At 48.8% G+C, this 26147-nt stretch overlaps 1 protein-coding gene across 4 annotated transcripts in view; it reads right to left on the bottom strand.

Moving 5' to 3' along the window:
* Positions 1 to 26147, bottom strand: part of GGA2 (golgi associated, gamma adaptin ear containing, ARF binding protein 2) — a 59564-nt gene that overhangs the window by 26248 nt on the left and 7169 nt on the right. The window contains exons 1-6 of one of the 4 annotated variants that reach the window (XM_009196155.4): positions 19079 to 19193; positions 9489 to 11304; positions 4282 to 4366; positions 2887 to 2962; positions 1952 to 2050; positions 279 to 402 (exon numbers count right to left, since the gene is read on the bottom strand). In XM_009196155.4, the coding sequence (XP_009194419.1) occupies positions 279 to 402; positions 1952 to 2050; positions 2887 to 2962; positions 4282 to 4366; positions 9489 to 9507 (403 nt within the window). In that variant the 5' untranslated portion in view covers positions 9508 to 11304; positions 19079 to 19193. Of the gene's footprint in view, positions 1 to 278; positions 403 to 1951; positions 2051 to 2886; positions 2963 to 4281; positions 4367 to 9488; positions 12428 to 19078; positions 19277 to 26147 lie in introns of those variants that run through there. The other 3 variants (XM_003916673.4, XM_009196156.4, XM_021931824.2) reach the window with 3 other exon arrangements.

The raw sequence follows: 26147 nt of genomic DNA, 5'->3' as shown, positions 1-26147 counted from the left end.
AGCTTGTATTTTGACCTTTCTCACGCTGTGGTTTCCTATGATCCAGGCAACAGGGAAAAAAAGCAAGCCTTACATCATCTTTCTAGGTTTGCACTATGGCTTTTAAAGTTAAGTAGATAAAAGATTTATTGCGTAAAAAAAAAAATCAAAACTCTACCTCAGTGTCTATGGTCCTACATAAGAAGTCCAGCTTTCAACAAAAATTATAAGGCAGACGAAAAAGCAGGAAGATACAGGCCAAGCCAAGAGGAAATACGACGCAGTAACGCAAGTCAGACCTTGTTTCTTCAGCATCTGATAGGCATCTCGGATCTTGATGTCTTCCGGAAACCAGACTGTCCAACTAAAGAGTATTTCAATGACTCTTCCTTTAACTTTTTCTGTGGCCCAGGACCCCAGGTACTGAAAGTAAAAAGGAAAGAGAATTCTAGAGCTGGAAGAGACTTGGGAGACCGACACTTTAACTGAAGAGGTAGCTGCTGAGGCCCAGAGACACGAGCACCCAGGAACGGTACGAGTGTGAGGAGAGACTAGAGGCCACCCCATCTGGCGCCCAGCCCCGGAGTCCTTTCCGGCATTCAAGGAATTGATCTCCACAATACTCACACTAAACCCCACCATGCAGAGGCCTAGGTCAGAGCCTCTTCTACACCACTGGAGACAGTCATTTTTATGCCTCAGACAAGAATATAATAATAAAACTTGGTCTTTGTTTCAGTTCCTGGCACAGAACTTCAGAAACCCTCGGAATTTCCTGAGTCATAACAGTGTCTTGTTATTCAAGAGACACTCTCGCAGGGTGCACCTGAGTTTTCACTAATGACTTACAGTGAGTGCCTAGAGAGTTTCAAGGGCTGGCCACTCCAAAGAGATCAACCCTGTGATCAGAGGGCTGAAACTTTCAGCCCCATCCCCTGACCTGTGCCCTCACATCCCCACCGACGGAGGTGGCAGGGGCAGGCAGGGGCGTGTGAACTAGAGATTGAGTTCAACTACGTGGCCAATGATTCGACGGATCATGCCTAGGTAATAAAACCTAGAGCTAGTTCAAGCCAGCAATGATGTGTAAAAAAAAAAAAAACCAGAAAAAACACTGAAACAAGGAAGCTCAGAGAACCTCTCAGTTGAACCTACGATGGGAGGACGGCAAGCTCAGAGTCCAGGAGAGGGACAGCAGATCTGTCCCCTCTTGCCCCAAGACCTTGCCTATGCATTGCTTCCATTTGTATTCTTTATAATAAAACAGGGATAGAAAGTATAGTGCTTTCCTGTATATGTGAATCATTCTAGGGAATTATGGAATCTGTGTGGCGGCGGGAGGCGGGGCGTTCATGGGAACCCCTGAATCTGCAGCTGGGGATGCAGAAGTGCAGCAGTTTGAGGACACATGAGACTCATGGCTGGCAGCTGAAACATGGGAAGCCTAAGCAGCACTGAGCCCTCACCGCATGGGGTCCGGGTAGTATGCAGCTCTGAGGAGCATCAGAACTGAAATGAACTGTGGGACCCACAGTCAGTGTCAGCACTGTTGTGGGAACACAGTAAGGCAGGGCTAAATGTTGGTTACCTGAGACTGGCTGAGCTAAGACAGGGGCCAGGAGGACAGGTGCAGAGGACAAGGGAGGAGGTGATAGGATAACTTCAGGCCACCCCTGGGATCTCTCACTGTCTCTACCAGGAACCTGTGCCTCCAAGCTGGAGTTCCTCATCTCCTCTAGGCCACATGTCTCCATGGCCTTCTTACAGGGGAAATGTGAAAATGCTAACAGTGAGGGGCACAGGTCAGCTGATGAGCAGAGCCTCTTCCTAGAGCTTGGAGAGAAGAGCGCTTTCACAGGCAGGAGCAGGTTTTGTCCATGTGTGGGCCTGCCTCTGGCCTGAGGAGGGCACCAGGAGTTTGACGGCGGGCTTAGGTGTGGCACAGTGGGCAGAGCCAAGCCCAGGTACTCACCTTTGGGGACAACACTTTGATCAGTTCGTTCAGGAAACGAAATTTGGCCACCTCACTGTGGAACTTCTCCCCACAGTGGTTCATGCACATCTCCAGCACCTGCATAGACACAGGACCCCCGTGAGAAGGTGGAAAGCCAGTGGTCCCAGGCTCCCCTCCAGACTGGTAACCACTTGCTGGAGACTGCGCTGGAACCACGGCTAACCCTGCCTCAAGCCTATGAGGACACTGAAGTTTTGATGAAGAGGACTTTTTCAGATCAAGAAAAAAATGCCCCCTGTTCAATCTTGCTACAACTGCCTCAGGTTTATGCCCAGGAAAGAGCTTAGTGGTGTATGTCAAACCCTGAGGTCACTCCACCTTTAAGGAGACCCTTTGAGAGGTGAAAGTGGCTGAAGAACCAACTCCTCCCCAGAGGCAGAAATCTGGTATCCAGTGCCCAAGACCAGCCAGATATCACCCACTGGCACTCAAGAGGCAAGCTGGGCCTGCAGACCCCTCCTCTGGTCCATACTACGGCTTTCAACACTGCAAATTAGTCACCAACATCTAAACTCTCAAACATATACAAAGACCGAAACCAGCAATCCTGAGCCCATACTCATACCTGCCAACAGTCAGTGGGCCCTGTGCTAGAGCTGCCCTCTTTAGACAGGGCACATGAACTTGCCAGCCCTGGTCTAAGAAGGGCAAATGAAATAAAACCTTCCTTTCCTTCTCCCACAGTAGACTCAATGTTGTCCTGAAGAAACAGATGAGAAAGAGAAGGGTGGGGACCCTGGCCCAGAACTCCCTCCTCCAACCTGCTGTGAAGGTGAACCTCTCAGAGGAGCTCCCGGCCCCAATGGAAAGGATCTGGGTGGAAGCAAAGTGCTTCTCAGCTCTCTATAGGGCAAGGACAGGAAAGCTTAGGCTACAAGGCAAGCCAAACTCACCGTTAAGGCATAAAGAGCTTCCTTCTCTTGCGGAGACTGGATCTTGTGGGCCAGTAGCCAGGGCGCATGTGTGGGGCTATAAGGAAACAAAAAGACCTAGACTCTGGGCAGGCAAGAAGAAACTAACCCAAGTGGCTGAGCATGCTCAGTAAAGTCACTTTTCTTCCAGGGGCTGGTGTCCAAAAGCAGAGGTGGAGTGTGCCTGACAAACAGCCCTCGCGGGGGCCCCGGAGACGGCCACCTCCCACCCACCCTGGTTGCACCTACAGCACACAAGTTCCTCCTCCTGCCCAGGGCATACTGCCCTCCCCTCAGCCAACCCCCAGCCCCCAAACTCCAAGCTTCCAGTCCCAGCCCAGTCCCATGCATAGCCAGAGCAGCACAGGCCCTGTATGGCTGTGATAAATGTCCAGGAAATGCTAGAGCAGAAAGTGCGATCAAACTCTGGGTTCAAACTGGCCAAATATGTGACACCACACAGATTAAGCATCTGGATGGGCCAGGCACAGTGGCTCACACCTGTAATTCCAGCACTTTGGGAGGCCAGGGCAGTTGGATCACCTGAGGTCAGGAGTTTGAGACCAGCCTGGCAAAAATGGTGAAACTCCATCTCCACTAAAAAAATACAAAAATTAGCCAGGTGTGGTGGCACGTGCCTGTAATCCTAGCTACTTAGGAGGCTGATGCAGGAGAATCGCTTCAACCCAGGAGGTGGAGGTTGTAGTGAGCTGAGATCGCGCCATTGCACTCCAGCCTGGGTGACAGAGTGAGACTCTGCCTCAAGAAAAGAAAAAAAAAAAGAAAAGAAAACAAAACAAAACAAAAACAAAACATCTGGATGACTCACTTGATTCTGAGTCTTCAGGTCCTATCCAGATGCTGTGGAAACAGAATTCAGTAAAACCGTCCCCCTTTCCTTTTTCTTAAGATTACATTTAAATGGTGGAGAACACACCGATCTCTTTTAATTAGGTAACATGTCTACATTGTATCAGTAACATTCAGAGTTCTCCTCAGCATTAGTGTTTTATAACACTATTTAAAATTAATAACTACTAGTTGCAAATGAGCTATCCTGTGTTTTTTTTCCCCTACATGAATTTGCTAATTTTAGAAAAATAACATTATCAGGATTATGGGGGAAAATGACAGCATGAATGCCGGCCTGACTGTATTTCTATTTTTTTGAGACAGGGTCTCGCTCTGTCACCCAGGCTGGTCTCAAACTCCTGGGCTCAAGCGATCCTCCCGCCTTGGTCTCCCAAAGTGCTGGGATTACAGGCATGAGCCACCAAGCCTTGCCTAGAGAGCTTAACCCTAAAGCAGTCTTGAGAGACAAAGGCCTACACTCAGTGTGGGGTGCCCCCAGAGTCAACTATGTGTAAGTCACCTTACCCATTGGGGTCAGTGTTCACCTGCTCACAGAAATTCTGGATAGCTGACCAATCCTGTTCCGACATGCTTGGGTCTGTGGCTTTGTCTGTCAAATAAATAATAAAGTTAGAATATGCATAAGAAGAAGAAATTTACACCCCTCCCCATACACACGGTGGCCAAGGGCTGTCTTATCACGGATCTACAGGATCAGACCAGTGGGCAGACAGCTGGAAGGAGAGGAATTGTGCCTACGCTGCCCACCACCATCCAGCACAGTGTTGGGCACATGGTATGCCCTTACTGAATATTTGCTAATTGAATGAACCAGCAAATTAAAGAACAGCTGGCTGGCCGTAGTGGCTCATGCGTGTAATCCCTGCATTTTGGGAGGCTGTGGGGGGATCATTTGAGGTCAGGAGTTTGAGACTAGCCTGACCAACATGATGAAACCCCATCTCTGCTAAAAATACAAAAAAATTAGCCAGCGTGGTGAGGCATGCCTGTAATCCCAGCTATTTGGGAAACTGAGGCAGGAGAATCACTTGAACTTGGGAGGTAGAGGTTGCAGTGAGCCGAGATCGCACCACTGCACTCCAGCCTGGGAGACAGAGGCAGCCTCTGTCTCAAAAAAAAATTACCTGACAAGTTATTCCCCTGACAGTGGCTTCACTTTTAGTGTAGAGGTTGGCCCGGGTGTTGTCTTCACACCCGAGTTGGGATGCCCCCACCTGGCCTGCGACCAGCGGAGACAGAAGAGAGGCCACCTGGAAGCGTCTCAACTGTGTAACAGGAAGACAAGAACACGCCACCAGAAGGAATATAATCCTGCCTGTTCATAAAACTTCTAGTGGCAGCGCGGTGGCTCACACCTGTAATCCCAGCACTTCATGGGACTGAGGTGCATCACTTGAGCCCAGGAGTTTGAGACCAGCGTGGGCAACATGGGGAAATCACGTATCTACTAACATTTAAAAAAATTAAGACCAGGCACAACGGCGCACGCCTGTATTCCCAGCACTTTGAGAAGCCGAGGCAGGTAGATCACCTGAGTTCAGGAGTTTGAGACTAGCCTTGCCAACATGGTGAAACTCTGTGTCTACTAAAAATACAAAAATTAGCTGGGCGTGGTGAAATGTTCTTGTAATCCCAGCTTCTCAGGTGGCTGAGGCAGGAAAATTGCTTGAACCCGGGAGGTGGAGGTTGCAGTGAGCTGAGATGGCACCACTGCACTCAGCATGGGCAACAGAGCGAGACTCTATCTCAGGAAAAAAAAAAGAAGAATTAGCTGGGCGTGGTGGCATGTGACTGCAGTCACAGCTACTCAGGAAGCTGAAGTGGAAAGACTGCGTGAGCCTGGGAGGTTGAGGCTGCAGTGAGCCGAGATCAGGCCACTGCACTCCAACCTGGGCGGCAGAGCAAGGCCCTGTCTCAAAAACAAAAAAACAAAACAACAACTCTTCCAATTCCTCTCTGGCCATCCAGTCCCGGCCTGACCAGCTGCTCCGATGAGAAACCGTACTAGTTCTGACAGAGCAGCTCTTTTAGGCTCTGGAAATGAGGTGTTGCTTCTCGGGGCAGTACTTCTGATACCATTATTCTCCTGGCTGGAGTGTCTGCTCTGTGCCTCTCAGTGCCCTATCCATATTCTTCCAGACCCGTGTGAACTTCCAGCTCCTGCAGAAAACTCCCTCCCGCTACAACAGCCCCACTGCTTCTCCCTCTGATTACTCAACACAGCCCAGAGTTGAACTTTTCCTGACTGCAGTCACATTTATGTCACGTGGAAGTCGTGTATCCAGACAGGGAGAGTCATCGGACAGGTAATTACCATCTTCCTGCCCACTGACTCCATTCTAAGTGAAGAGAGAACACAAGGGCGAGGGAAGGATCAGTGATTCCTATATTCTCCTCCCCACTCCCCCAAAGCTCTCTCCCTATGTTCTGTATCTTAAAATCCTATCTACCCTTGAGTCCCAATTCACATCCCACCCTAAAGACTTCTCTGATCTTTTAATCTCCTGTCCCCATAAAACAAAAGCTGTCTCCTCCTCCTCTGAACAGATATTTTATCTGCCCCTTCTCCGATAGGGATTTCCAGCTACACCCCTTATTAGTCACAGGTACTTGGACTCTCTGAGCCTCAGTTCCTCAAATATAAACTAAAATAGGCGTAGGCGCTGGAGCTCGTGCCTGTGATCCCAGCACTCTGGGAAGCCAAGAGAGGAGGACTGCTTGAGTCTAGAAGGTCGAGACCAGCCAGAGCAACATAACGAGACCCAATCTCCACAGAAAATTTTTTAAAAAATTAGACAGCTGGGCACAGTGGCTCACGCCTTAATCCTAGCACTTTGGGAGGCCGAGGAGGGCGGATTGCCTGAACTTAGAGACTTAGAGACTTAGAGATCCGTCTGGGCAACACAGTGAAACCCTGTCTCAACCAAAATACAAATAATTAGCTGGGCATGGTGGCATGCATCAGTAGTCCCAGCTACTCAGTAGGGTTAGGCAGGAGAATCGCTTGAACCCGGGAGGCGGAGGTTGCAGTGAGCCAAGATCACGACACTGCACTCTAGCCTGGGCGACAGGGTGAGACTCCGTCTCTAAAAAAACAAACAAAAAAGGCCAGGCATGGTGGCACTCACCTGCAGTCCCAGCTACTCAGGAGGATCACTTGAGCCCAGGAGGTCGAGGCTGCAGTGACCTATGATTGTGCCACTGCACTCCAGCCTGGGAGGACAAAATGAGACCCTGTCTCAAAAATAATAACAAAAACAGTCTGGGCACAGTGTCTCATGCCTGTAATCCCAGAACTTTGGGAGGCTAAGGTAGGAGGATTGCCTGAGCCCAGGAGTTCGTGACAAACCTGGGCAACATAGTGAGGCCCCATATCTCCAAATGAAAAAATAAAATAGGGAAAATAGTACCTTCCTCATGGGACTGTCTATGATTTAAAGGAGAAGGTGTCTAAAATGCTTAGTACAGCACCATGCAGTTAGGAGGTCTATAAAAGATAATTGTTCATTATTATGTACAGTCTCTGGATTTTACTGTAATATGTACACATGCTTTGTCCTACCTAAAGAGAATGAAACTTTGAGGGCAGAAACCATATCTTCCTTACAGTGCCTTACCCATAGGTACAAAATAGAAACTCATCAAATAAATTATTTAAAGCAGTGATTCTCAGCGATTATGTCTGAATCACCTAAAGTCTATACCATTTAAGCTGCTGTTTCAGTTCACTACAAGGTCAAAGTTGACACTTCAAAAGAATTCTGATCTCGCATGTGACTGGACCTGGAGGGAGAGAACAGGAGAGGCAGGAAGAGCACAGGGGGAGGCAGGGAGAGAACGGGAGAAGCAGAGAACAGGAGGCATGGCCCAAACTCCCCTCACAGAATCCAGCCTTCTCCCTCCTCCCTGGCTGCCAAGTAAAAGAGACACAGCACTGATGGGCACCAGATTTTTTTTTTTTTTTTAATATGGAGTCTCGCTCTGTCACTTGGGCTGGTGTGCAGTGGCATGATCTTGGCTCCCTGCAACCTCCGCCTCCCGGGTTCAAGTGATTCTCCTGCCTCAGCCTCCCAAGTAGCTAGGATTACAAGTGCCTGCCACCACACCTGGCTAATTTTTTGTAATTTTAGTAGAGACGTGGTTTCACTATATTGGCCAGGCTAGTCTCGAACTACTGACCTCGTGATCTGCCCGCCTCGGCCTCCCAAAGTGCTGGGATTACAGGCGTGAGCCACCGTGCCCAGACGACACCAGCTTTCTTAAAGAAAGAAAAAATCTCTGAGGTTAAATTACGTTCCAAACCCTTAACCAAGGCCAAACAGCAAAATAATTTACAAAACGTAAGGAGGTTTCTAGAACTTGTATCATGAGGACCCAATCAAGATTTATCAGTAACCCCAGCACTTTGGAGAGGCCGAGGCAGGTGGATCACCTGAGTAGGGACAGGGTTTCACCATGTTAGCCAGGATAGTCTTGATCTCCTGAACTTGTGATCCACCTGCCTTAGCCTCCCAAAGTGTTAGGATTACAGATGTGAGCCACCCTGCCTGGCTTGGTTTTCTTTTACATAAGCCTCTTCGTTTGCTGAAACCGTAAGATGTTCCTCACATTGGAAAAACCTGAAAGCTCCCAGCAGCCAGCAATTGAATGAAAGGTGGGGGCGGGGCCACCGGCAGGGCGGAACCTGGTGAGCCACGTGCCTAGGCTCCCACATCACAATGGGGGCGAGGGCGCGTGGAGGGGACTCTGGGCCTGATAGGTTCCTGGGAACCAGGAGGGAGCTCTGGTGGTTGGCAGGGCAACCTCCTTCAGTTGGTGGGAAGCAGTGGCAGGAGGAGCTCCCTGTGTGCTCTCTTCTCCGCAATCACAGCTCTCAGGCTTGCTGCATCTAGACCCATTCTAAAGGAATCAAACAGGTTCCCAAGGGACCCTTGTAGACAAGTCAGCTCGGGGAGGCGGCTGAGGGGGGTTGTGCGCTGCTGGTGGAGTGCAGCCCCATAGCCAGGGGCTAGCCCTGCCAGCATGCCTTTGCTGGGAAGAGGTGGAAGTGCTGAGCTCTGCAGACTTGGAAGCAAGGGAAGGCCCAAGTTGCCAGAGAGGAGAGGAGCCAGGAGCCGAGCTGCCTCATGGGGAACACGCTGAGCTGTTGCTTGTGTGCCAACGCCAGCCCCAGGCAGGGTCTGCCCAGGGGGTCTGCGGAGCTGTACTGCGGCTCTGACATCTATGAGGCGGTGGCAAGCAGGGGTGCAGGCCAAGGCAGAGAGGAGCAGAGGTGCAGTAGATGGAACATGCTGTTTCCCTATGCCAGCCCCAAGCGGGGCCAGCACAGGGGGTCTGGGGAGCTGTCCTGCAGTGCTGACATCTATGAGGCAGTGTCAAGCAAAGCTGCAGGCCAAGGCAGAGAGGAGCAGAGGTGCAACAGATGGAACATGCTGCTCCCCAATGCCAGCCCCAAGCAAAGCCAGTGCAGGGTGCGGTGGGCGGAACCGCCCTGCAGCTATAACATCATGGAGGCGGAGGTGGCAGTAGTGCCACACCCCACTGCTGTGGAGCCTGCCTAGCCGGATTTAGGAGCCCGTGAGGGCCATGACCTGCAGCACATCAGCCATCAGGAGATGCTCAAATATTTTGCTTCTGACCATCCAAGGGAAAGCACACTGTTTTTGAGAAAATATCAAATGAGTGTGCAAGAAAAGAGGAGGAGCTCTCACCTATATTATATACCTCCATGGCATCTTGATAGAAAATACAGCTCTTGTTCCACCATACTGCTAGATAACAGCACAGTCAGTCAGCCTGATCTTAGACACACATTAGAAAGTGTGACTTTGGCAATATATTACAACACAAAGCACAGATACGCAAATAGATCTGTGGCTATTTTTGACAAGCCAATATATCTACTTTCACAAGAGAAGGTTCCAGGCAAATCCTTCGAGCATGATCCCAAACGCAACTGTACTTTCAGATATTTCTGTACTCTTTCAAGTCATAAAACTAACAGCTCCATGTGCAGTCGTTGCTTTGGTGTACATCCAATGATTTTTAACTAATGCTAACATCGATCTTTGTCCTACTAATTGGAAAAAGATTGTCCTCGGAGCCATGCTTCTTGCCTCCAAGGTTTGGAGAACTCGTGGTCTGTGGAGTGTGGATGACAGCCAGAATCCCAAGGACATGGCAGTTGAGAACATGAGCAAGATGGAGAAGTGTTTTTTGGAGCCACTTGAGTTTAATATTCATGTGTCTGCCAGTGTTTATACAAAATATTACTTCGACCTGCATGCCTTGGCAAATGACCGTGACCTGTATTTTCTATTTAGTTTTCTTCACAAAGATAAAGCACAGGAACTGGAGGCTGTGTCACCGCCGCCATGTGAATACTAAGACTTGCATCGACATGCCGCTGCTATGACAAGGGCTATCAGCATGAATTTCATTGGTATTCGGCGCACTAATGCCATCTTAAAGAGAGAAATTAACGTTATAAAATCCTGAACTTCTCAACTGTAAAGACTAGAAAATATCACTTCTGCTGAGAGAAACAACAAAATTAGGCTTTTCTTTTTTTCTTTTTTTGTTGTTGTTGTTTAGATTTTCATCGAGAGGAAATATCTTCACGTTAGCCATATTGTGAAACTGGGTGACAGTGGTATGAACAGTGGGTGCCAGGTGCTTTCTGCCCTTCTTGTTCCACTGGGTCCAGATGGCATTCCTAGGGCACCACCTTCTTGAACTGTTGGGGAGAAGGAGTGTCACATGGACACAGCACATCCCTGCTCAGAGCCCACAGTCACCCACAGTCTCAAGCAGGTACCAGTGGTGTCCACAGTCCCTAGCTGGTGACAGTGGTCTGAGCTGAGCTGGAGTCCAAAAAACTTTAATTGGCTCCAGATTTGTGAGAGCACCTGCGTTTGGTTCTCTGTCCACTGAAGCACTGAATGCATGATGGCCCAAAACTCAACAATGGTGGGAAGAGAGTGGCATCGGGGCATGGCTGTCACTACTCCAAGCACCAGGGTGGCTCAGGCCTGCTCATCTAGTCTTTGGAGGGTATCTGTGCATGTGAAATGAGACCCCCATGTTATGGTTATAAAGGAAGAGATAAAATCAGCTCATCTTCCCCCAGGCCGATAAGAGATGAAATCAGCTCATCTTCCCCCAGGCTGATAATGGTCACGCCACCTAGGGAAGCAGTAAAAGACCTGGCCTTGGGATTGTTAGGGGAGCTATGGAAGTGAAAACTGAATTTACCCAGTTCCAGGAAAACAACATAGGAGGAACATCTGGGTTCAAAACTTTATGAAAAGATCATTTTCCCAGCGAATCTTGCCGTGGTGCATTGTATAGTCTCAGCACTTGTCAACAAAACAAAAGCCTCTTAATAATTCTAACACAGGGACACACTGTGACTCACATTTTCCAGTGCACCTCAGTGGTTCAAGAGATTGCTGGTGCTGCCTGCATCTGTCAGTCTGTTCACATATGGAGAGGAGCAGCGGTTCTCACGGGAGCAGCTTCTGCATCCTGAGGAAGTTTGCCCAGATATTTCTGGTTTTAATAACTGGTGGCACCCACTGACATGCAGTCAACAATGGGAATCCTATGGTGCACAAGACTGCCCCCCTTCTCAATCAAGAAAGAATTTTCTGGCTTCCAATAGAAAGTGCTGAGGAGCAACTGCCCCAGAGTCTACAAGGGAAACATTTTCTGAGACTTTTTTTCTTACAAGAACACCAGATCCCCACCAATGTGAAATGTTAGATTAAGTTTTTGTGCAAGGATGGATGTGGGGGACAGAATCCTAAGACACCCCATGATCTCTGCTATCTTTTGTTATACCCTGAATCCTCATCTTCCCTTGGATATGGCCAGACCTGTGCCTTGTTCTAGACATCTGAATACGGCAAAGTGAGGGAGTGGCTCTCTAGGAGTTACCTTTCCTTTCCTTTTATCGGGAACAATAGGAATTCCTATTTTCTTTCTTGGGTTTCCTTTCACAATACAGTGGTTTGGAATATCCCACTGTTGATTTGCAATTTCCTCCTCCAACCATAGTCGATGGTCCTTTATACGTAATTAAATATTTTCATGTATTGATTTTTTGTGTCTGAAGATGAAATGTTGGATGAACCATGTCAAAACATTTCATGCAAAGCCTTCAGTGGTTGTAGAGTCTACTCTTTGGTGAATACATAATTTGATCTATTTTACATATTGAAAATTGTATTAGTTGTAATAATGGTATTTTCTTTTTTATCTTTACTTGTCAGATATACTTTTCCCCAAAATTAATGATATTGTATATTTGATTTAAAATACTTCTAGAATATTTGGATAGTTGAAAATAAATGGCAAAATAAAGAGTTGCTGAAACCTAGTGATAATGTACTTATGATGGGTTATTATCCCTATCACTGTTAAATGTTTAAATTTCCATGAAAACCTATACATAAAAACTTAAAATTTTGTGTAAAAGCCTTCGTGCCCTGCACTTTAGCCCCACTGCATAATGAATAAAAGGAAAACGGATTCTCCTGCGGCGGGGAAGAAAACAAAAAGATTTATCATGGCTCAAAAGTCACGGTGTTCATTGTCATTTTAAAAAGTACCTACTATGAGGCCAGGCACGGTGGCTCATGCCTGTAATCCCAGCATTTTGGGAGGCCGAGGTGGGCAGATCACCTGAGGTTGGGAGTTCAAGACCAGCCTGACCAACATGGAGAAACCCCATCTCTACTAAAAATACAAAATTAGCCAGGCGTAGTGCTGCGTGCCTGTTGTCCCAGCTACTTGGGAGGCTAAAGCAGAACTGCTTGAACCCAGGAGGCGGAGGTTGCGGTGAGCTGAGATCATGCCATTGCACTCTAGCCTGGGCAACAAGAACAAAACTCTGTATCAAAAAAAAAAAAAGAAAAAGAAAAAAAAGAAAAAGTACCGACTATGAGCCAGGTACCATGCCAGATGACCTCAGAACCCAGGGTGGCACAAACATCTACACCATTTTACAGATGAAGAAACCTACCCAGCCACAAAGCAAGGGAATGGCAGAAACAAAAATTCAGTTGCAGGCTGGCCCAGCTCCACAGCCTGGATGTGTTTCTAACCACTCTCGCGGTGCGGTCTTCAGTTCCTTGACAAAGTTAGGGCCTCTCTTGGAAGCCAGTTTGATCTTCGCGCTCATAAACTCCTTGAAGGCAAAAAGGAGGCCTGTCTCATTCACTCTCACAGGCTCCAGCACCTAGAAGAGTTGCTGGCAGGCACCTACTGAATAGATGATTCCTCTTTTGCTAGACAGTGTTTGGCCAGCTGGCTGGACATACTGGTATCACGGGGAGATGGCTATCTCAGTCTGAAATAACTGGGCCCCTAAACACATAATCCCAGCCTGCACAAACTATTTCAGAGGACTTGCGCAGATCCAAAAAATGACCCCCAGGGGGCCAGCAGCTGGGTCTGACCAGGCCACAGCAACCCCTGCAGGTCAGTTTGATACCAATCTGCTCCAAGGACTAGCTAGGGGCCAGACAGGGCATGGCCAGGGAGAAATTCAAAGGATGCCTTCTCTGTTTTGGGCTATCCCAGACTCCAAGGTGGTTTATTTATAGCTGGCACTTGAGCAGGACAGAGGGGAGAAATAACACTGCTGCCATGTATTTCCTCACTAAAAGCAGTGTTTGTATGATTCATTTCAAGCGTGCTACAGGGCCAGAGGTGTTAAGAAAACAGCTGAGACCTCCAGCTGTGAGTGAAATGGCTCATCCAAGATTGACTAATTCAGAAGCCAAACCATCCCACGTCAGCTGCCAACCAACCACCGGGGTCATGACTCTGGCACCAGCAGCCGCCTGTGCAAGGGGAGCCCCAACGCTGTAGGGAAGCGGTCACCCCAAGGAGCAGAATGCAATCCTTCAGCAGTCCACGCTGCAGGGGGACTCCTTCCCCAGGAGGAACATGTGGACCCCAAGAGTCCGGCAATCATCCAATTCAGCACATGTGAAAACCTCCAAGACCCAGCATGGGAATGTCCTACACATCATTCCAAGTGGAAGGAAGAAACAGATTTACTGAGCACCCAACTTTTACTAAGCCATGGCCTCCCTGGCAGCACTACCAGAGCTAGAATCCCAGAGTCCAAGAGGAGTCCTGTTTTTAATAGTGCAAGGCTAGCAACACCTAAGATGTCCACCAACAGGGACCCGGTTAAAGGGATCCTAGGACACCCATACAACAGGGCATCTAAGGCTTTTCATTTAAAAGAATAAGGTGACTACATCTGCAGTCATGTGGAACAATGACCAAAATACATGAAGTGGAAAAAAACGCTGCAGAACCGAATGACAGAATGCACAGGCGCTGCCGTTTGTATTTTTAAGGCATGAGATTCTGGTAACAGCTTCCTGATATTCCTCTGGGAACAACCCCTCTCCTCAATTCTAGGTCCCCCATTCACCTTCCCCACCCTTGGCCCTGGGTTGGGTACTGCACCCCACCCGCACCCCACCCCAGGTCTGGCCATCTTCATATTTCATGACCCCAGGTCATGCTGACTCCAAGGTGGACACAAAACCCAAGCCGACAGGCAGAAGAGCAATAACTCTTGCAAATCAATGGAGAAAAGAAATGAATTCTGCTGGGATTGCAGTACAGACAAGAGCAAAGCAGAGAAAATTCAGTCAAAGAAGTGAACCATGACTTCTTTGTCATTGCCTCCTAAAGAAGTGAGCTCCTGGACTAAGCCCACCCCTACTCTGGGACTTTCTTTACTTTCCTTTTTTTGGTAAGTGAGTATGGGTATGAGTTAGTTTCGATTACTTGCAGCTATAAAAGCCTAATGATAATAATAGCTGGCTCTTCTTGAGCACTTACTACAAGCATAGCAAGGCACTATTTTAAGTGCTTTCTGTGTACCAAAGTCTTTGATTCTTTCAACAACCCTAAGGACAGGTTTTATTACTCTCTTCCCATCTTAAAGATACAGCTGCCTTGTTTGCAGGGACCTGAGCTTGGCCAGTGACCTGAGCTTGGCCATTCCTCAAACACCTGGTGACTTCATCCAGCTCAGACGCATGCGCATTTGCCTTCAACTACACCCACATCTTGGCCATACCATCAATCCCACGACCCCCTTATCCCTCCATTGCAGCACCAATGCCCCACCATCCCCAACAAATCTGGCTTAACCCATCGTTCACTTCTTCTCTGCTCCTATTCCCAGAAGAAAAACAACAACAACAAATACAGCCATGAAGACTGCAACCCACATTCCTGATGTCCAGTCAGCACTCCACAGTCCTAACGCAGGATCTCAGCAGGGAGATGGGTAGGAGTGATCCCATCCCACTCAACCCTGGGGAAACGTGGCAGTATCTGGTGACATTTTTGGCTGTCATGACTGGGAGGAAGGGTGTGAGCTTTGGTATCCAGTGGGTTTAGGCCAGAGATGCCACTAAACATCCTATAGTGCACAGGTCAGCCCCCACAACACAGAATTATTGGGACCAAGATGTCACTCATGCAAAGGTTGAGAAACCCAGCTCTCTGTCTGGGTGGGCCCCCTTCGGTTTGCCTCACCAGCCACTCCCCCACGCTTCCCCACCTTCCTCAAGTCCCCTGTTCCACTTGAGCACCTAATACTCGGGTGGTGATAGTGGCACGGACAAACTTGTTTGCATGTGCAATCATCTTGATCTCCTTCCCCAGACAGTCGGAAAAACAAAAGGTGTCCTTCCTCTCTGTAAGGCCAGGTCCCCCCTTTTTGCTCTGGCTCTGAGAACCTTCAGGCCCCTCTGCAATGTATGGGACACTGGACCCAGAATTGGGGAGGGGCAGTTCCCCAAAGGAACATCAACATGAAGGGGAGCTCACATGTCCCCCTCTCCTTCTAAAACAATCTCCTTTACTCCTAAATTCCCTCTTGCTACCCTTTCTCCCTCCTTCTACATTCAAGCCTCATGAAAAACGGCTGAGGAGGCCACTGGCTGCACCCTCCCCACACATTTATTCTGCCTGGCCTTCCCCAAATTATGGCCCAAAGTCGGCGCCAACTTCTGAAAACCCAAGAGATTTCACTTAAGAATATAGGTTCTAGTCGTTCCTGAAAAACAGGAAGATCTAGCAACTTTGGGACATTGTCCCCAAAAGCTGGAGCTTAATACAATGTATACGCCATGAAAAAAACCATAATAATAAAAAATAAATTAGGCCGGGCACGGTGGCTCACGCCTGTAATCCCAGCACTTTGGGAGGCCAAGACTGGCAGATAACTTGAGGTCAGGAGTTTGAGACCAGCTTGGCCAACATGGTAAAACGCCATCTCTATCAAAAAATATTAAAAATTAGCCTGGGCTGGGCGCAGTGGCTCATGCCTGTAACCCCAGCACTTTGGGAGGTCAAGGCAGGCGGATCACCTGAGGTCAGGAGTTCGAGACCAGCCTGACAAACATGGTGAAACCCCATCACTACTAAAAATACAAAAATTAGCCGGATGTGGTGGCTAACACCTGTAATCTCAGCTATTTGGGAGGCTGAGGCAGGAGAATCGCTTGTTGAACCTGGGAGGTGGACGTTGCAGTAAGCCAAGATCATGCCATTGTACCCCAGCCTGGACAGGAACGAAACTCCATCTCACACACACACACACACACACACACACACACGCCCGTTGTGGTGGCGTGTGCCTGTAATCCCAGCTACTCGGGAGGCTGAGGCAGGAGAATTGCTTGAACCCAGGAGGCGGAGGTTGCAATGAGCCGAAATGGCACTACTGCACTCCAGCCTGGGCAACACAGCGAGACTCCATCTCAATAAATAAATAAAAATTTTTAAAAAGCTAGAACTGGGGAGGCTGATGTGGAAAAAATGCTTGAACCCAGGAGGGGCAAGCTGCAGTGAGCTGAGATCGTGCCACTGCACTCCAGCCTGGGTAACAGAGTGAGACTCTGTTTCAAAAAAAGCTGGAGTTGAAGAACCGTGTCCTTGGGCAGTTCCAAGCCCAAGCCCTCCTTTTATCTCCTCCACCTGAGGCAGCTACTTTCTCTTACTCCGGCTACATTTTTTTTTTTTTTTTGAGACAGACTCGCTTTATTGCCCAGGGTGGAGTCCGTGGTGCAATCTCGGCTCCACTTCCACAACCTCTGCCTCAAGGGTTCAAGCGATCCTCCCACCTCAGCCTTCCAATTAGCTGGAATTACAGGTGTGTGCAACCACACATGACTATTTTTTGTGTTTTAGTAGAGATGGGGTTTTGCCCTGTTGCCCAGGCCGGTCTTAAACTCCTGGCCTCAAAGGATCGTGCCACCTCGGCCTCCCAAAGTGCTGGGATTACAGGCATGACCAGTCTTTTTTTTTTCCTGCAACTCCAGTCTAAGCCTTCTGTTCTCCATTGCCTCCTAAAACTACTACCTTCTGTCTACTGTTTAACTCAAGGACGTCTCCTTAAATAACTGGTTGGTTACCAAATTCAAAGTTCCCTCTTCTCCTTCCTCATTCTACCCCATTTTTAAGTAGCAAAATTATCTTACAACCACATCCCTCCTTTGCTATCAGTGGGTGCCCCTGCAGGTCTCCCCCTGCCTGTTTCTGCTCAGCCTTCAGTCTTCTCTTCCCATCTGCCTCTTCAATGCTGGGGCTCCCCACGCTCTCTCTCCAAACCTCTGCTCTTAATATACACAAGCTTCTCCCGCAAGCTGACTGCCAATGAACCAGACTCCCAAACCGTACATCCCACACTCGCCCTCTCCGGTGCCAACCAGCTGCCTAGAGGGCATCTCTTTTTTGACTATGCCACAAGCACCTCAAACTCCACATCTCAACCCTCTCTGTCTGAACCAGCTCCTCCTCACAGGGGAGACATCTGTAACCCACCAGTTCCTCGAGCCTGAAATCTGCGATCTAGCCTAGATTTCTCCTTGTCCCCTGTCTCCATTCCAAGGCACCGAGGCTGCTGACTGCGCCTGCTCATTACTTCTCCCTCTCCCCACTGCCTTAGTCCTCCTGCGACCCTCAACCACCACCAAAAGAGCTTTTTAGCTGCTCTCCCTGCCTTAAGTCTCACCCTCTCCGCCCAACTTAGCACCATATGGCTGCAAGTGACGCCTTTAACAGGCTTCCTTGATCAGATTCTCTGGCTGAAAACTCCCAAACAGCTCCCCCGCCCTCGGAAAAAACAAACTCCTTTCTGCAGCACGCAAGGCTCATGAAGATCTCGCCCCAATTAGCCGTGCAGCCTTTCCCGGATTCCTGCGCTTTAGGCTTGCACTCCAGCGGACTGACCTACTTGTTCCCGAAATGCTCCACATTCCCTTGTCCCCAGCTTTTGCACATGCAGTTTCTTCTGCCTGGAATGCGGTCGGCTGTGACGACCCCCAGGTAAACCAACTTCTACCACAACAGGTGAAACGAACGCCCTCCTCCTCCTCGCCAATCCCGTTAGTAGGGTGATGGGACTGCCGGCCTGTACCCACTAAAAAGTGTTTTTGTGAGCAAGGACCCTGTGTTATGCCTCTCAGTGTTCCCGGCACCTAGCAGGGCTGGGTACAAAGGGAATATTATTTATCCTCTTTATCCTCAATCCCTCATTGGTAAAACGGAGATAATAATAATCCCTAAGATTACTGTGAAGCTTACAGGAGACATGCAGAAGAATTCCGGCCAAGGGATTTGAGCCTAACCAGGGTAACATAATGAGACCCCGTCTCTTGGGGGTGGGGGGGGAATATACATATATATATTATATATATATATATATATATATGCATTTAAAAAAAAAAGTCTGGCCAAAGTAAACACAAGAGATAAAAAAGCTCTTTTTGACGCGGTAGCCAGATAGAGATCTTTCTCAGCTCCAAACAGACTGCGTGTCTTGCACGACTGCGTCTCCTTAAGCCTCAACGTCCCCGCTTCCCTAGTAGGGTTAATAATAGAAGCCAGCTCGGGGTGGGAACGAGGATTAAGCAGGGCTGAGGCGCTGTGAGCACAGTGCCTGGCGCAGAGGAAAGCGCAGGTCACGTAGCCATTGGTATCGGGGTCGGGGTCCGGGTCCCGTTCTGCGGCTAAGGGACGGGTAGGCGGAGGGGGAGGGGCAGAGCGCAGACGGGGGCCGCAGCCCCGGCAGATGGTTGGGGCGTCTCTCCGCGGACCTCTGGGCGATCCTCCCCACCGCGCAGGGCCCAGACCCCCTACCCGGCCGCCAGCCTCCCCTGCGGCCGCCCGCCCGCCCAGAAGCAAGGCCCCGGGAGGCGGGAAGTGAGGCCTCACGTGCGGCGCAGCGGCCGCGCCGAGGGCCTGCCAGGCTACTCACTGAGCCACAGCTCCAGCGCCGCTGCCGGGCCCGGGGGACCCTGGGCCGACTCGGTTCCCGCCACAGCCCCCGCCCCCGCCGCCACCGCAGTCGCCGCCATCGCCTCAGCCCCGACACCGCGGCCGCGGGCGCCACCGCCTCCTTAGCTGCCGTAGCCGCCTGGCGCTCTACTCGGCTGACTGCGCGGCAGGCGCGGTGGGCACGTGACGGGGCGGAGCCGCTGGTGCCACGCCCACTTCCCAGGCCCCGCCTCCACGCGGGGCGGGCCGGGATATTTCTCAGCCCAGATCCCTCTACCCAGCGCGGGTCTTCTGAGACCACTCACCATACGGTTGCTAGATAAAATACAGGACGCCCAGTTAAATTTGATTTTCAGAAGAACGTGAATAATTCTTTTAGCATTTTTATTTTTTAAGAGATGGGGTATTGCTCTGTCACTCAGGCTGGAGTCCAAAGGCGCGATCATGGCTCACTGTAGCCTCCACCTCCCAAGCTCAAGCGATCCTCCCGCCTCAGCCTCCTGAGGAGCTGGGACAACGGGCGGGTACCACCACGCCAGGCTAATTTGTGTGTTTTTGGTAGACACTGGGTTTCACCATGTTGCCCAGGGTCGTCTCAAACTCCTGGGCTACAAAAGATCCTCTTACCTTGACCTTCCACAGTGCTTGCATTTTTTTTATTATTATTTTTTATGTTTTTCGAGATGGAGTCTCACTCTGTCGCCTAGGCTGGAGTGCAGTGGCGCCATCTCGGCTCACTGCAACCTCTGCTTCCCGGGTTCGAGCGATTCTCCTGCCTCAGCCTCCCAAGTAGCTGGGACTATTGGCGCATGCCACCACGCCCAGCTAATTTTTTTGTATTTTTAGAGACGAAGGTTCACTATGTTGGCCAGGCTGGTCTTGAACTGACCTCATGATCTGCCCGCTTCGCCCTCCCAAAGTGCTGGGATTACAGGCGTGAGCCACTGCGCCCCGCCTATGTGCTTGCATTTTTATTCACAGAAGGGTTTTCCCGGAAGACTTCTTTTTTTTGATGCAGTCTCCCTCTGTCGCCCAGGCTGGAGTGCAGTGGCGCTATCTCAGCTCACTGCAACCTCCGCCTCCCTGGTTTCTTGGAACACTTCTAAAATAACATGTCTTGCATTCCTCAACACTCTGCTTCATTTTCTGCATCACACAGTACACCATCGATATATTATTTACTTGCTTATTTTATTAAAAGATAATTTTCCCAAAAACGTATGTCATGATTCTCATAATTATGAAATGAACACATGTTAAACATTTTATTTAATTACGTGTGAACCAAGCAGATGTTATAATCAATCCAAAAGTGAAGTCAAAGAAGGGCAAATTTATCTAGAAAAAAAGGAATGTAAAATGAGTGTGCAAATGGACACAAAACTGGTTGTTCCATCGGCGTGAGAGCTGTCCCTCCAGTGGGCAGAATTAATTTACCTATTTATAGGCAAGAATTATTCTGAGTTGCTATCAGGTGTCTACAACTTAACAGAGTTATGTAAGACTTCTCAAAGACAAAGGCTGGAACCTGGAAGGTTGTGCTGTCTAGACAACGCATAATTTTCCATTGAAGCTGTTGTGCCGCACCCCTATTAACTTCAGGAGGGATGGCACCATGTTTGAGAGGCGGAAGAGACCCAGAGTCACTGAATGAGGCAGGTTTACTGAGGGGACTTACGGGGCAGTCTAGTGGTAGTGGGATGGACAGGAGGACCACTACCATTTGTAAAAAGCATCAGTTTATATAGTATTTTCAAATGGCACCCTTCCCTTAGCAACCTCCATCTGGCAACCTCAATTTAACCCCAAACAAAGGGCCTTGATCCCCCGTATGGCCTGCGTACCACAGGATGGGGCCAAGGGTTCAGATGTTCCTCACAAAGAGTGAACCACCCGGGTGCAGTGGCTCACGCCTGTAATCCCAGCACTTTGGGAGGCCAAGGTGGGCGGATCACGAGGTCAGGAGATCGAGACCATCCTGGCTAACACGGCGAAACCCTGTCTCTACCAAAAATGCAAAAAAATTAGCCGAGCATGGTGGCTGGCGCCTGCAGTCCCAGCTGCTTGGGAGGCTGAGGGAGGAGAATGGCATGAACCTGGGAGGCAGAGCTTGCAGTGAGCCGAGATCGTGCCACTGCACTCCAGCCTGGGCAACAGAGCTAGACTCCATCTCAAAAAAAAGAGTGAACCTCCAGGCTGGCCACTCTGTGATTCCGTGGCTTGGAACTCAGAATACACATTCTTCTTAGACCATAGGATCATTCTCAGGTACATATGCCATACAGAAGCAAAAATTCTTCCTTGTAGATAAGTGAATAGCAATGGGCGATGATTCTTGTCCACACACATGCAGATGAATACTGTCCTGGGAACACACAAACTTATTCCTGTGGAAAAACCAGTTCTGCCCCCACTTGCACATCCATTTCAACATTCCTGATCTATATGAAAGAATGCGTCCATTCTTTTGACTGGTTTGAACATCTCACCAGTTTCCTCATTAAGGAGTTAAAGAAAATATTTCTTTCTTTCTTTTTTTTTTTGAGACGGAGTCTTGCTCTGTTGCCCAGGCTGGAGTGCAATGGTGCAATCTCGGTTCACTGCAACCTCTGCCTCCTGGGTTCAAGCGATCCTCCTGCCTCAGCCTCCCGAGCAGCCGGGAATACAGGCGCCCGCCACCACACCCGGATAATTTTTGTATTTTTAGTAGAGACAGGGTTTCACCATGTTGGCCAGGCTGGTCTCGAACTCCTGACCTCAGGTGATCCGCCCACCTCGGCCTCCCATAGTGTTGGAATTACAGGTATGAGCCACTGCACCTGGCCTAAATAAAATCTTTAACACATATTCATCTCTTGAAGATTCTAAGCATCTGGCAACACTGAACCCGGCTTTCTACACTGCAACAAAAACCTGGACATGACTAGAGTCTACATATGTTAGAGGGGGCATGAGCTCTAGAGTTTGCCAAGGACCATCCTTCAACTCTTGAAACTTTACTTAATGTAAGCACCCGCAATCCTTTAACATTTTTACATTGCTGGAGCTCAGAAAACCATATCCCAGAGCATGGTGTTTTGGCATAGCAAGTACGTTGAACTCAAAGAGACTGGAAAGCCTCAGAAGCAGCCTTAGAGCAAAGGCTCTCTGACCTCCTGCCCATCTTTCTTCTTCCAAGTCAAGCCACAGAAACTCCAATTCCTCTTTCCTAAGATGGGTCAGGGAAACTCAAACCCCCTCCCCTAAAGCCAGCCATAAAACCTAGACATATTACTCCAACCTTCCCCTATTTCTGTTTAAGAGTTGGCCATAAATAAATTTTCAGTTGGGCATGGTGGCTCACACCTGTAATCCCAGCACTTTGGGAGGCCGAGGCAGGCAGACCACTTGGGTCCAGGTGTTGAAGACCAGCCTGGGCAACACGGTGAAACCCCGTCTCTACAAAAAAATACAAAAATTAGCTGGGTGTGCTGGTGTGTACTTGTAGTCCTAGCTACTCAGGAGGACCACTTGAGCCTGGGAGGTGGAGGTTGCAGTGAACCAAGATAACACCACTGCACTCCAGCCTGGGCATGGAGTGAGACTCTCAAAAAAAAAAAAAAAAAAAAAGAAAAAAGAAAAAAGAAATTATCTGAGTTACTTTGTCTGATAATAGGTGGTAATGCCCCCTTATTCCTGCTCTATACCTAGGAGGAAGGAATGATATACAGGTAAGCCAAGAAGAATTTCGACAGACCTTGCTGGGTCCTCCCACCAAAGTCTATTACCAATAGATCAATCATACCCTTTTGTTCAATCCTATTTCTACTTGGCTGTTGGTCATCAAACCTAAGCATAAAAGTAGACAGCCTTCCCTCAGTCTTTATTTCTGAAAGTTCCCATGTCAACATAAAACTTTTTTTTTTTTTTTTTTGACGAAGTCTTACTCTGTCACCCAGGCTGGAGTGCTAGTGGCTTGATCTTGGCTCACTGTAACCTTTGCCTCCCAGATTCAATTGATTCTCCTGCCTCAGTCTCCCGAATAGCTGGGATTACAGGCAACCGCCACCATGCCTGGCTAATTTTGTAATTTTTTTTATTTTTTTTTTTGAGATGGAGTCTCGCTCTGTCGCCCAGGCTGGAGTGCAGTGACCGGATCTCAGCTCACTGCAAGCTCCGCCTCCTGGGTTTACGCCATTCTCCTGCCTCAGCCTCCCGAGTAGCTGGGACTACAGGCGCCTGCCACCTCGCCCGGCTAGTTTTTTGTATTTTTTAGTAGAGACGGGGTTTCACCGTGTAGGCCGGGATGGTCTCGATCTCCTGACCTCGTGATCCGCCCGTCTCGGCCTCCCAAAGTGCTGGGATTACAGGCTTGAGCCACCGCGCCCGGCCAATTTTGTAATTTTTTTTGTAGACATGGGATTTCACCATGTTGGCCAGGCTGGTCTTGAACTCCTGACCTCAAATGGTCTGCCCACCTCAGCCTTCCAAAATACTGGGATTACAGGCGTAAAGCCACTGTGCCCAGCCTGTAAAACTTTAATTAAATAAATCTGTTATGCTTTTCTCTTGTTAGCCCTTTTTTTTTTTGAGACAGGGTCTTGCTGTCAACCAGGCTGGAGTTCCGTGGCACCACCAGAGCTCACTGCAGCCTCGACCTCCCAGGGTCAAATGATCTTCCCAACCTCAGTCCTCAGAGAGTAGCTGGGATGACAGGCGCACACGCCACCACTCCCAGCTAATTTATTTAGTTTTGTAGAGATAAGGTCTCACCATATTGCCCAGGCTGGTCTCAACTCCTGGGCTCAAGCAATCCTCCCAAAGCGCTGGGATTACAGGCGTGAGCCACCATACCTGGTCTTAACCCATCTTTTGTTATAGGAGTGTTGGCCATGACCCTTCGGAGAGGTGAGGAAAGGTGTAAGGTATAGATGTCCCACAACATCTAGATCAATGGTTTTCAAACTGGCATGTGTCAGAATCACCTGAAGGGTTTGTTGCAAATTGCAGGGCCCCGCCGCACAGTTTCAGATCTAGCAGGTCTGGGATGAGGCCCCAGAATTTGTCTTCGTAATAAATCTCCAGCTGACATTGATGCTGATGGTCTGGAGACCACAACAGAAACGATAAAGGCTAAGCGGGTAGGAAGTGGTTGAGGAGTTTAATGTAGTGGTTGGGTGTGCAGGCATTGTAATTTGAACTATGTTGTTTTCATCTAAGAAATAAGGGTAAGTGCCTACTTCATGGGGTTTTTTTCTTAATCTAAGAGAGATAATATATATATAAATATGCATTAGCTGGGTGTGGTGGTGCAAATGCCTATAGTCTCAGCTACTTGGGAGGGTGAGATAGGAAGATTGCTTGAGCCCAGGAGTTCAAGATCAACCTGGGCAACATAATGACGCCCATCTCAAAAAAAAAAAAAAAAAAAAAAAAGAAATTAAAAGGCCGGGCATGGTGGCTTATGCCTGTAATCCCAACACTTTGGGAGGCCAAGGCAGATGGATTATCTGAGGTCAGGAGTTCAAGATCAGCCTGGCCAACATGACGAAACTCCTTCTCTACTAAAAATACAAAAATTAGCCGGGCATGGTGGTGTGTGCCTGTAATCCCAGCTACTCAGGAGGCTGAGACCAGAGAATCACTTGAACCCAGGAGGTGGAGACTTCAGTGAGCTGAGATTGCACCACTGCTCTCCAGCCTGCAATAAAAAATAAAAAATAAAAATTGAACAAAAATAAATTACCCAGTCTCTGATATTTCTTTACAGCAACACAATGACACATTAACACACAGCTTAAGCTGAAATACCAATCTTCTGTCCTTGGCACTCCTGAATTTTAGGTCTTCAGGTTTTGATTAGAATCTACACCACTGGCTCTCTAGCTTTCAGGCCCTTCAACTACACCACTGGCTTTCCTGGGTCTCCAGGTTGCACAAGCAGATCAGATGACTTTTCAGCTTCTCAATTTTTATTTTTTCTAGAGACAGAGTCTAGCTCTGTTGCCCATGCTGGAGTGCAGTGGCACCACGATAGGTCACTTGCAGCCTCCAACTCCTGGGTTCAAGTATCCTCCCTCCTCAGCCTCCCAAGTAGCCAGGTCTATAGGTATGTGTCACCATGCCCAGCTACTTTCTAAATTTTTTGTAGAGATGGGGTCCCCCCATGTTGCCCAGGCTGGTCTTGCACTCCTGGGCTCAAGCAGCCCTCCCACCTCAGCCTCCCACAGTGCTGGGATTACAATTACAGGCATAAGCCATCATCACCGACCTATTTTTTTTTTTTTTTTTTGAGACACGGTCTTGCTCTGTTGCTCAGGCTGGAGTGCAGTGGTACAATCACAGCCCACTACAGCCTCGACTTCCTGGGCTCAAGTGATCCTCCCACCTCAGCCTCCCTAATAGGTAGGACTATAGGCACACGCCACCATGCCCAGCCAATTTTTATTTTCTATTTTTTTATAAAGATGGGGTCTTACTATGTTGCCCAGACTGGTCTCGAACTCCTGGGTTCAAGCAATCCTCTTGCCTTGGCTTCCCAAAGTGCTGGGATTACAGGCATGAGCCACCGCACTCGGCCTTTTCAGCTTCTATAATTTGATGAGGCACTACCTAATAATAAATCTCTCTTCCTAGATATATATCCTGTTGGTTCTGTTTCTCTTAGAGGCCCTTAGAGGCTGTGATGAGAGAACATGGCTTTATAGTGAAAAGAGCCCTTTTCTGTGCCTCATTTTCCAATCTTCTCCTACCAGGGCTCCTTGCTTCCATCTGCTCCTGCTTAAGTCTCTCTTCAGCATATATGCCAGAATGACCTTTCAAAAACCACAAATCTGCTCATTCAATGGCTAAACACTTCAATGGCTAAAACATTTCAATGACTCTGCACCTCCCACCTTATGAAGACCCAACTCCTTGCCTTCATTAACTGAACCCCAACTTTGCTGAGGTATCCACCACTCCCCACCCAGCCATGCACCTCAGGGACACACAGACCTCCTTCATCTCCAGCTCTGGGTCTGACTGATTTATGGAGACCCTCACTTCCCCAGCAGGGATGGCTAAAAATT

This window comes from Papio anubis, chromosome 18 (assembly GCF_008728515.1).
Source record: "Papio anubis isolate 15944 chromosome 18, Panubis1.0, whole genome shotgun sequence".
NCBI classification, from domain to species: domain Eukaryota; kingdom Metazoa; phylum Chordata; class Mammalia; order Primates; family Cercopithecidae; genus Papio; species Papio anubis.
Note: the sequence above shows the minus strand (reverse complement) of the source record. Positions and strands in the feature narration are given on the sequence as shown.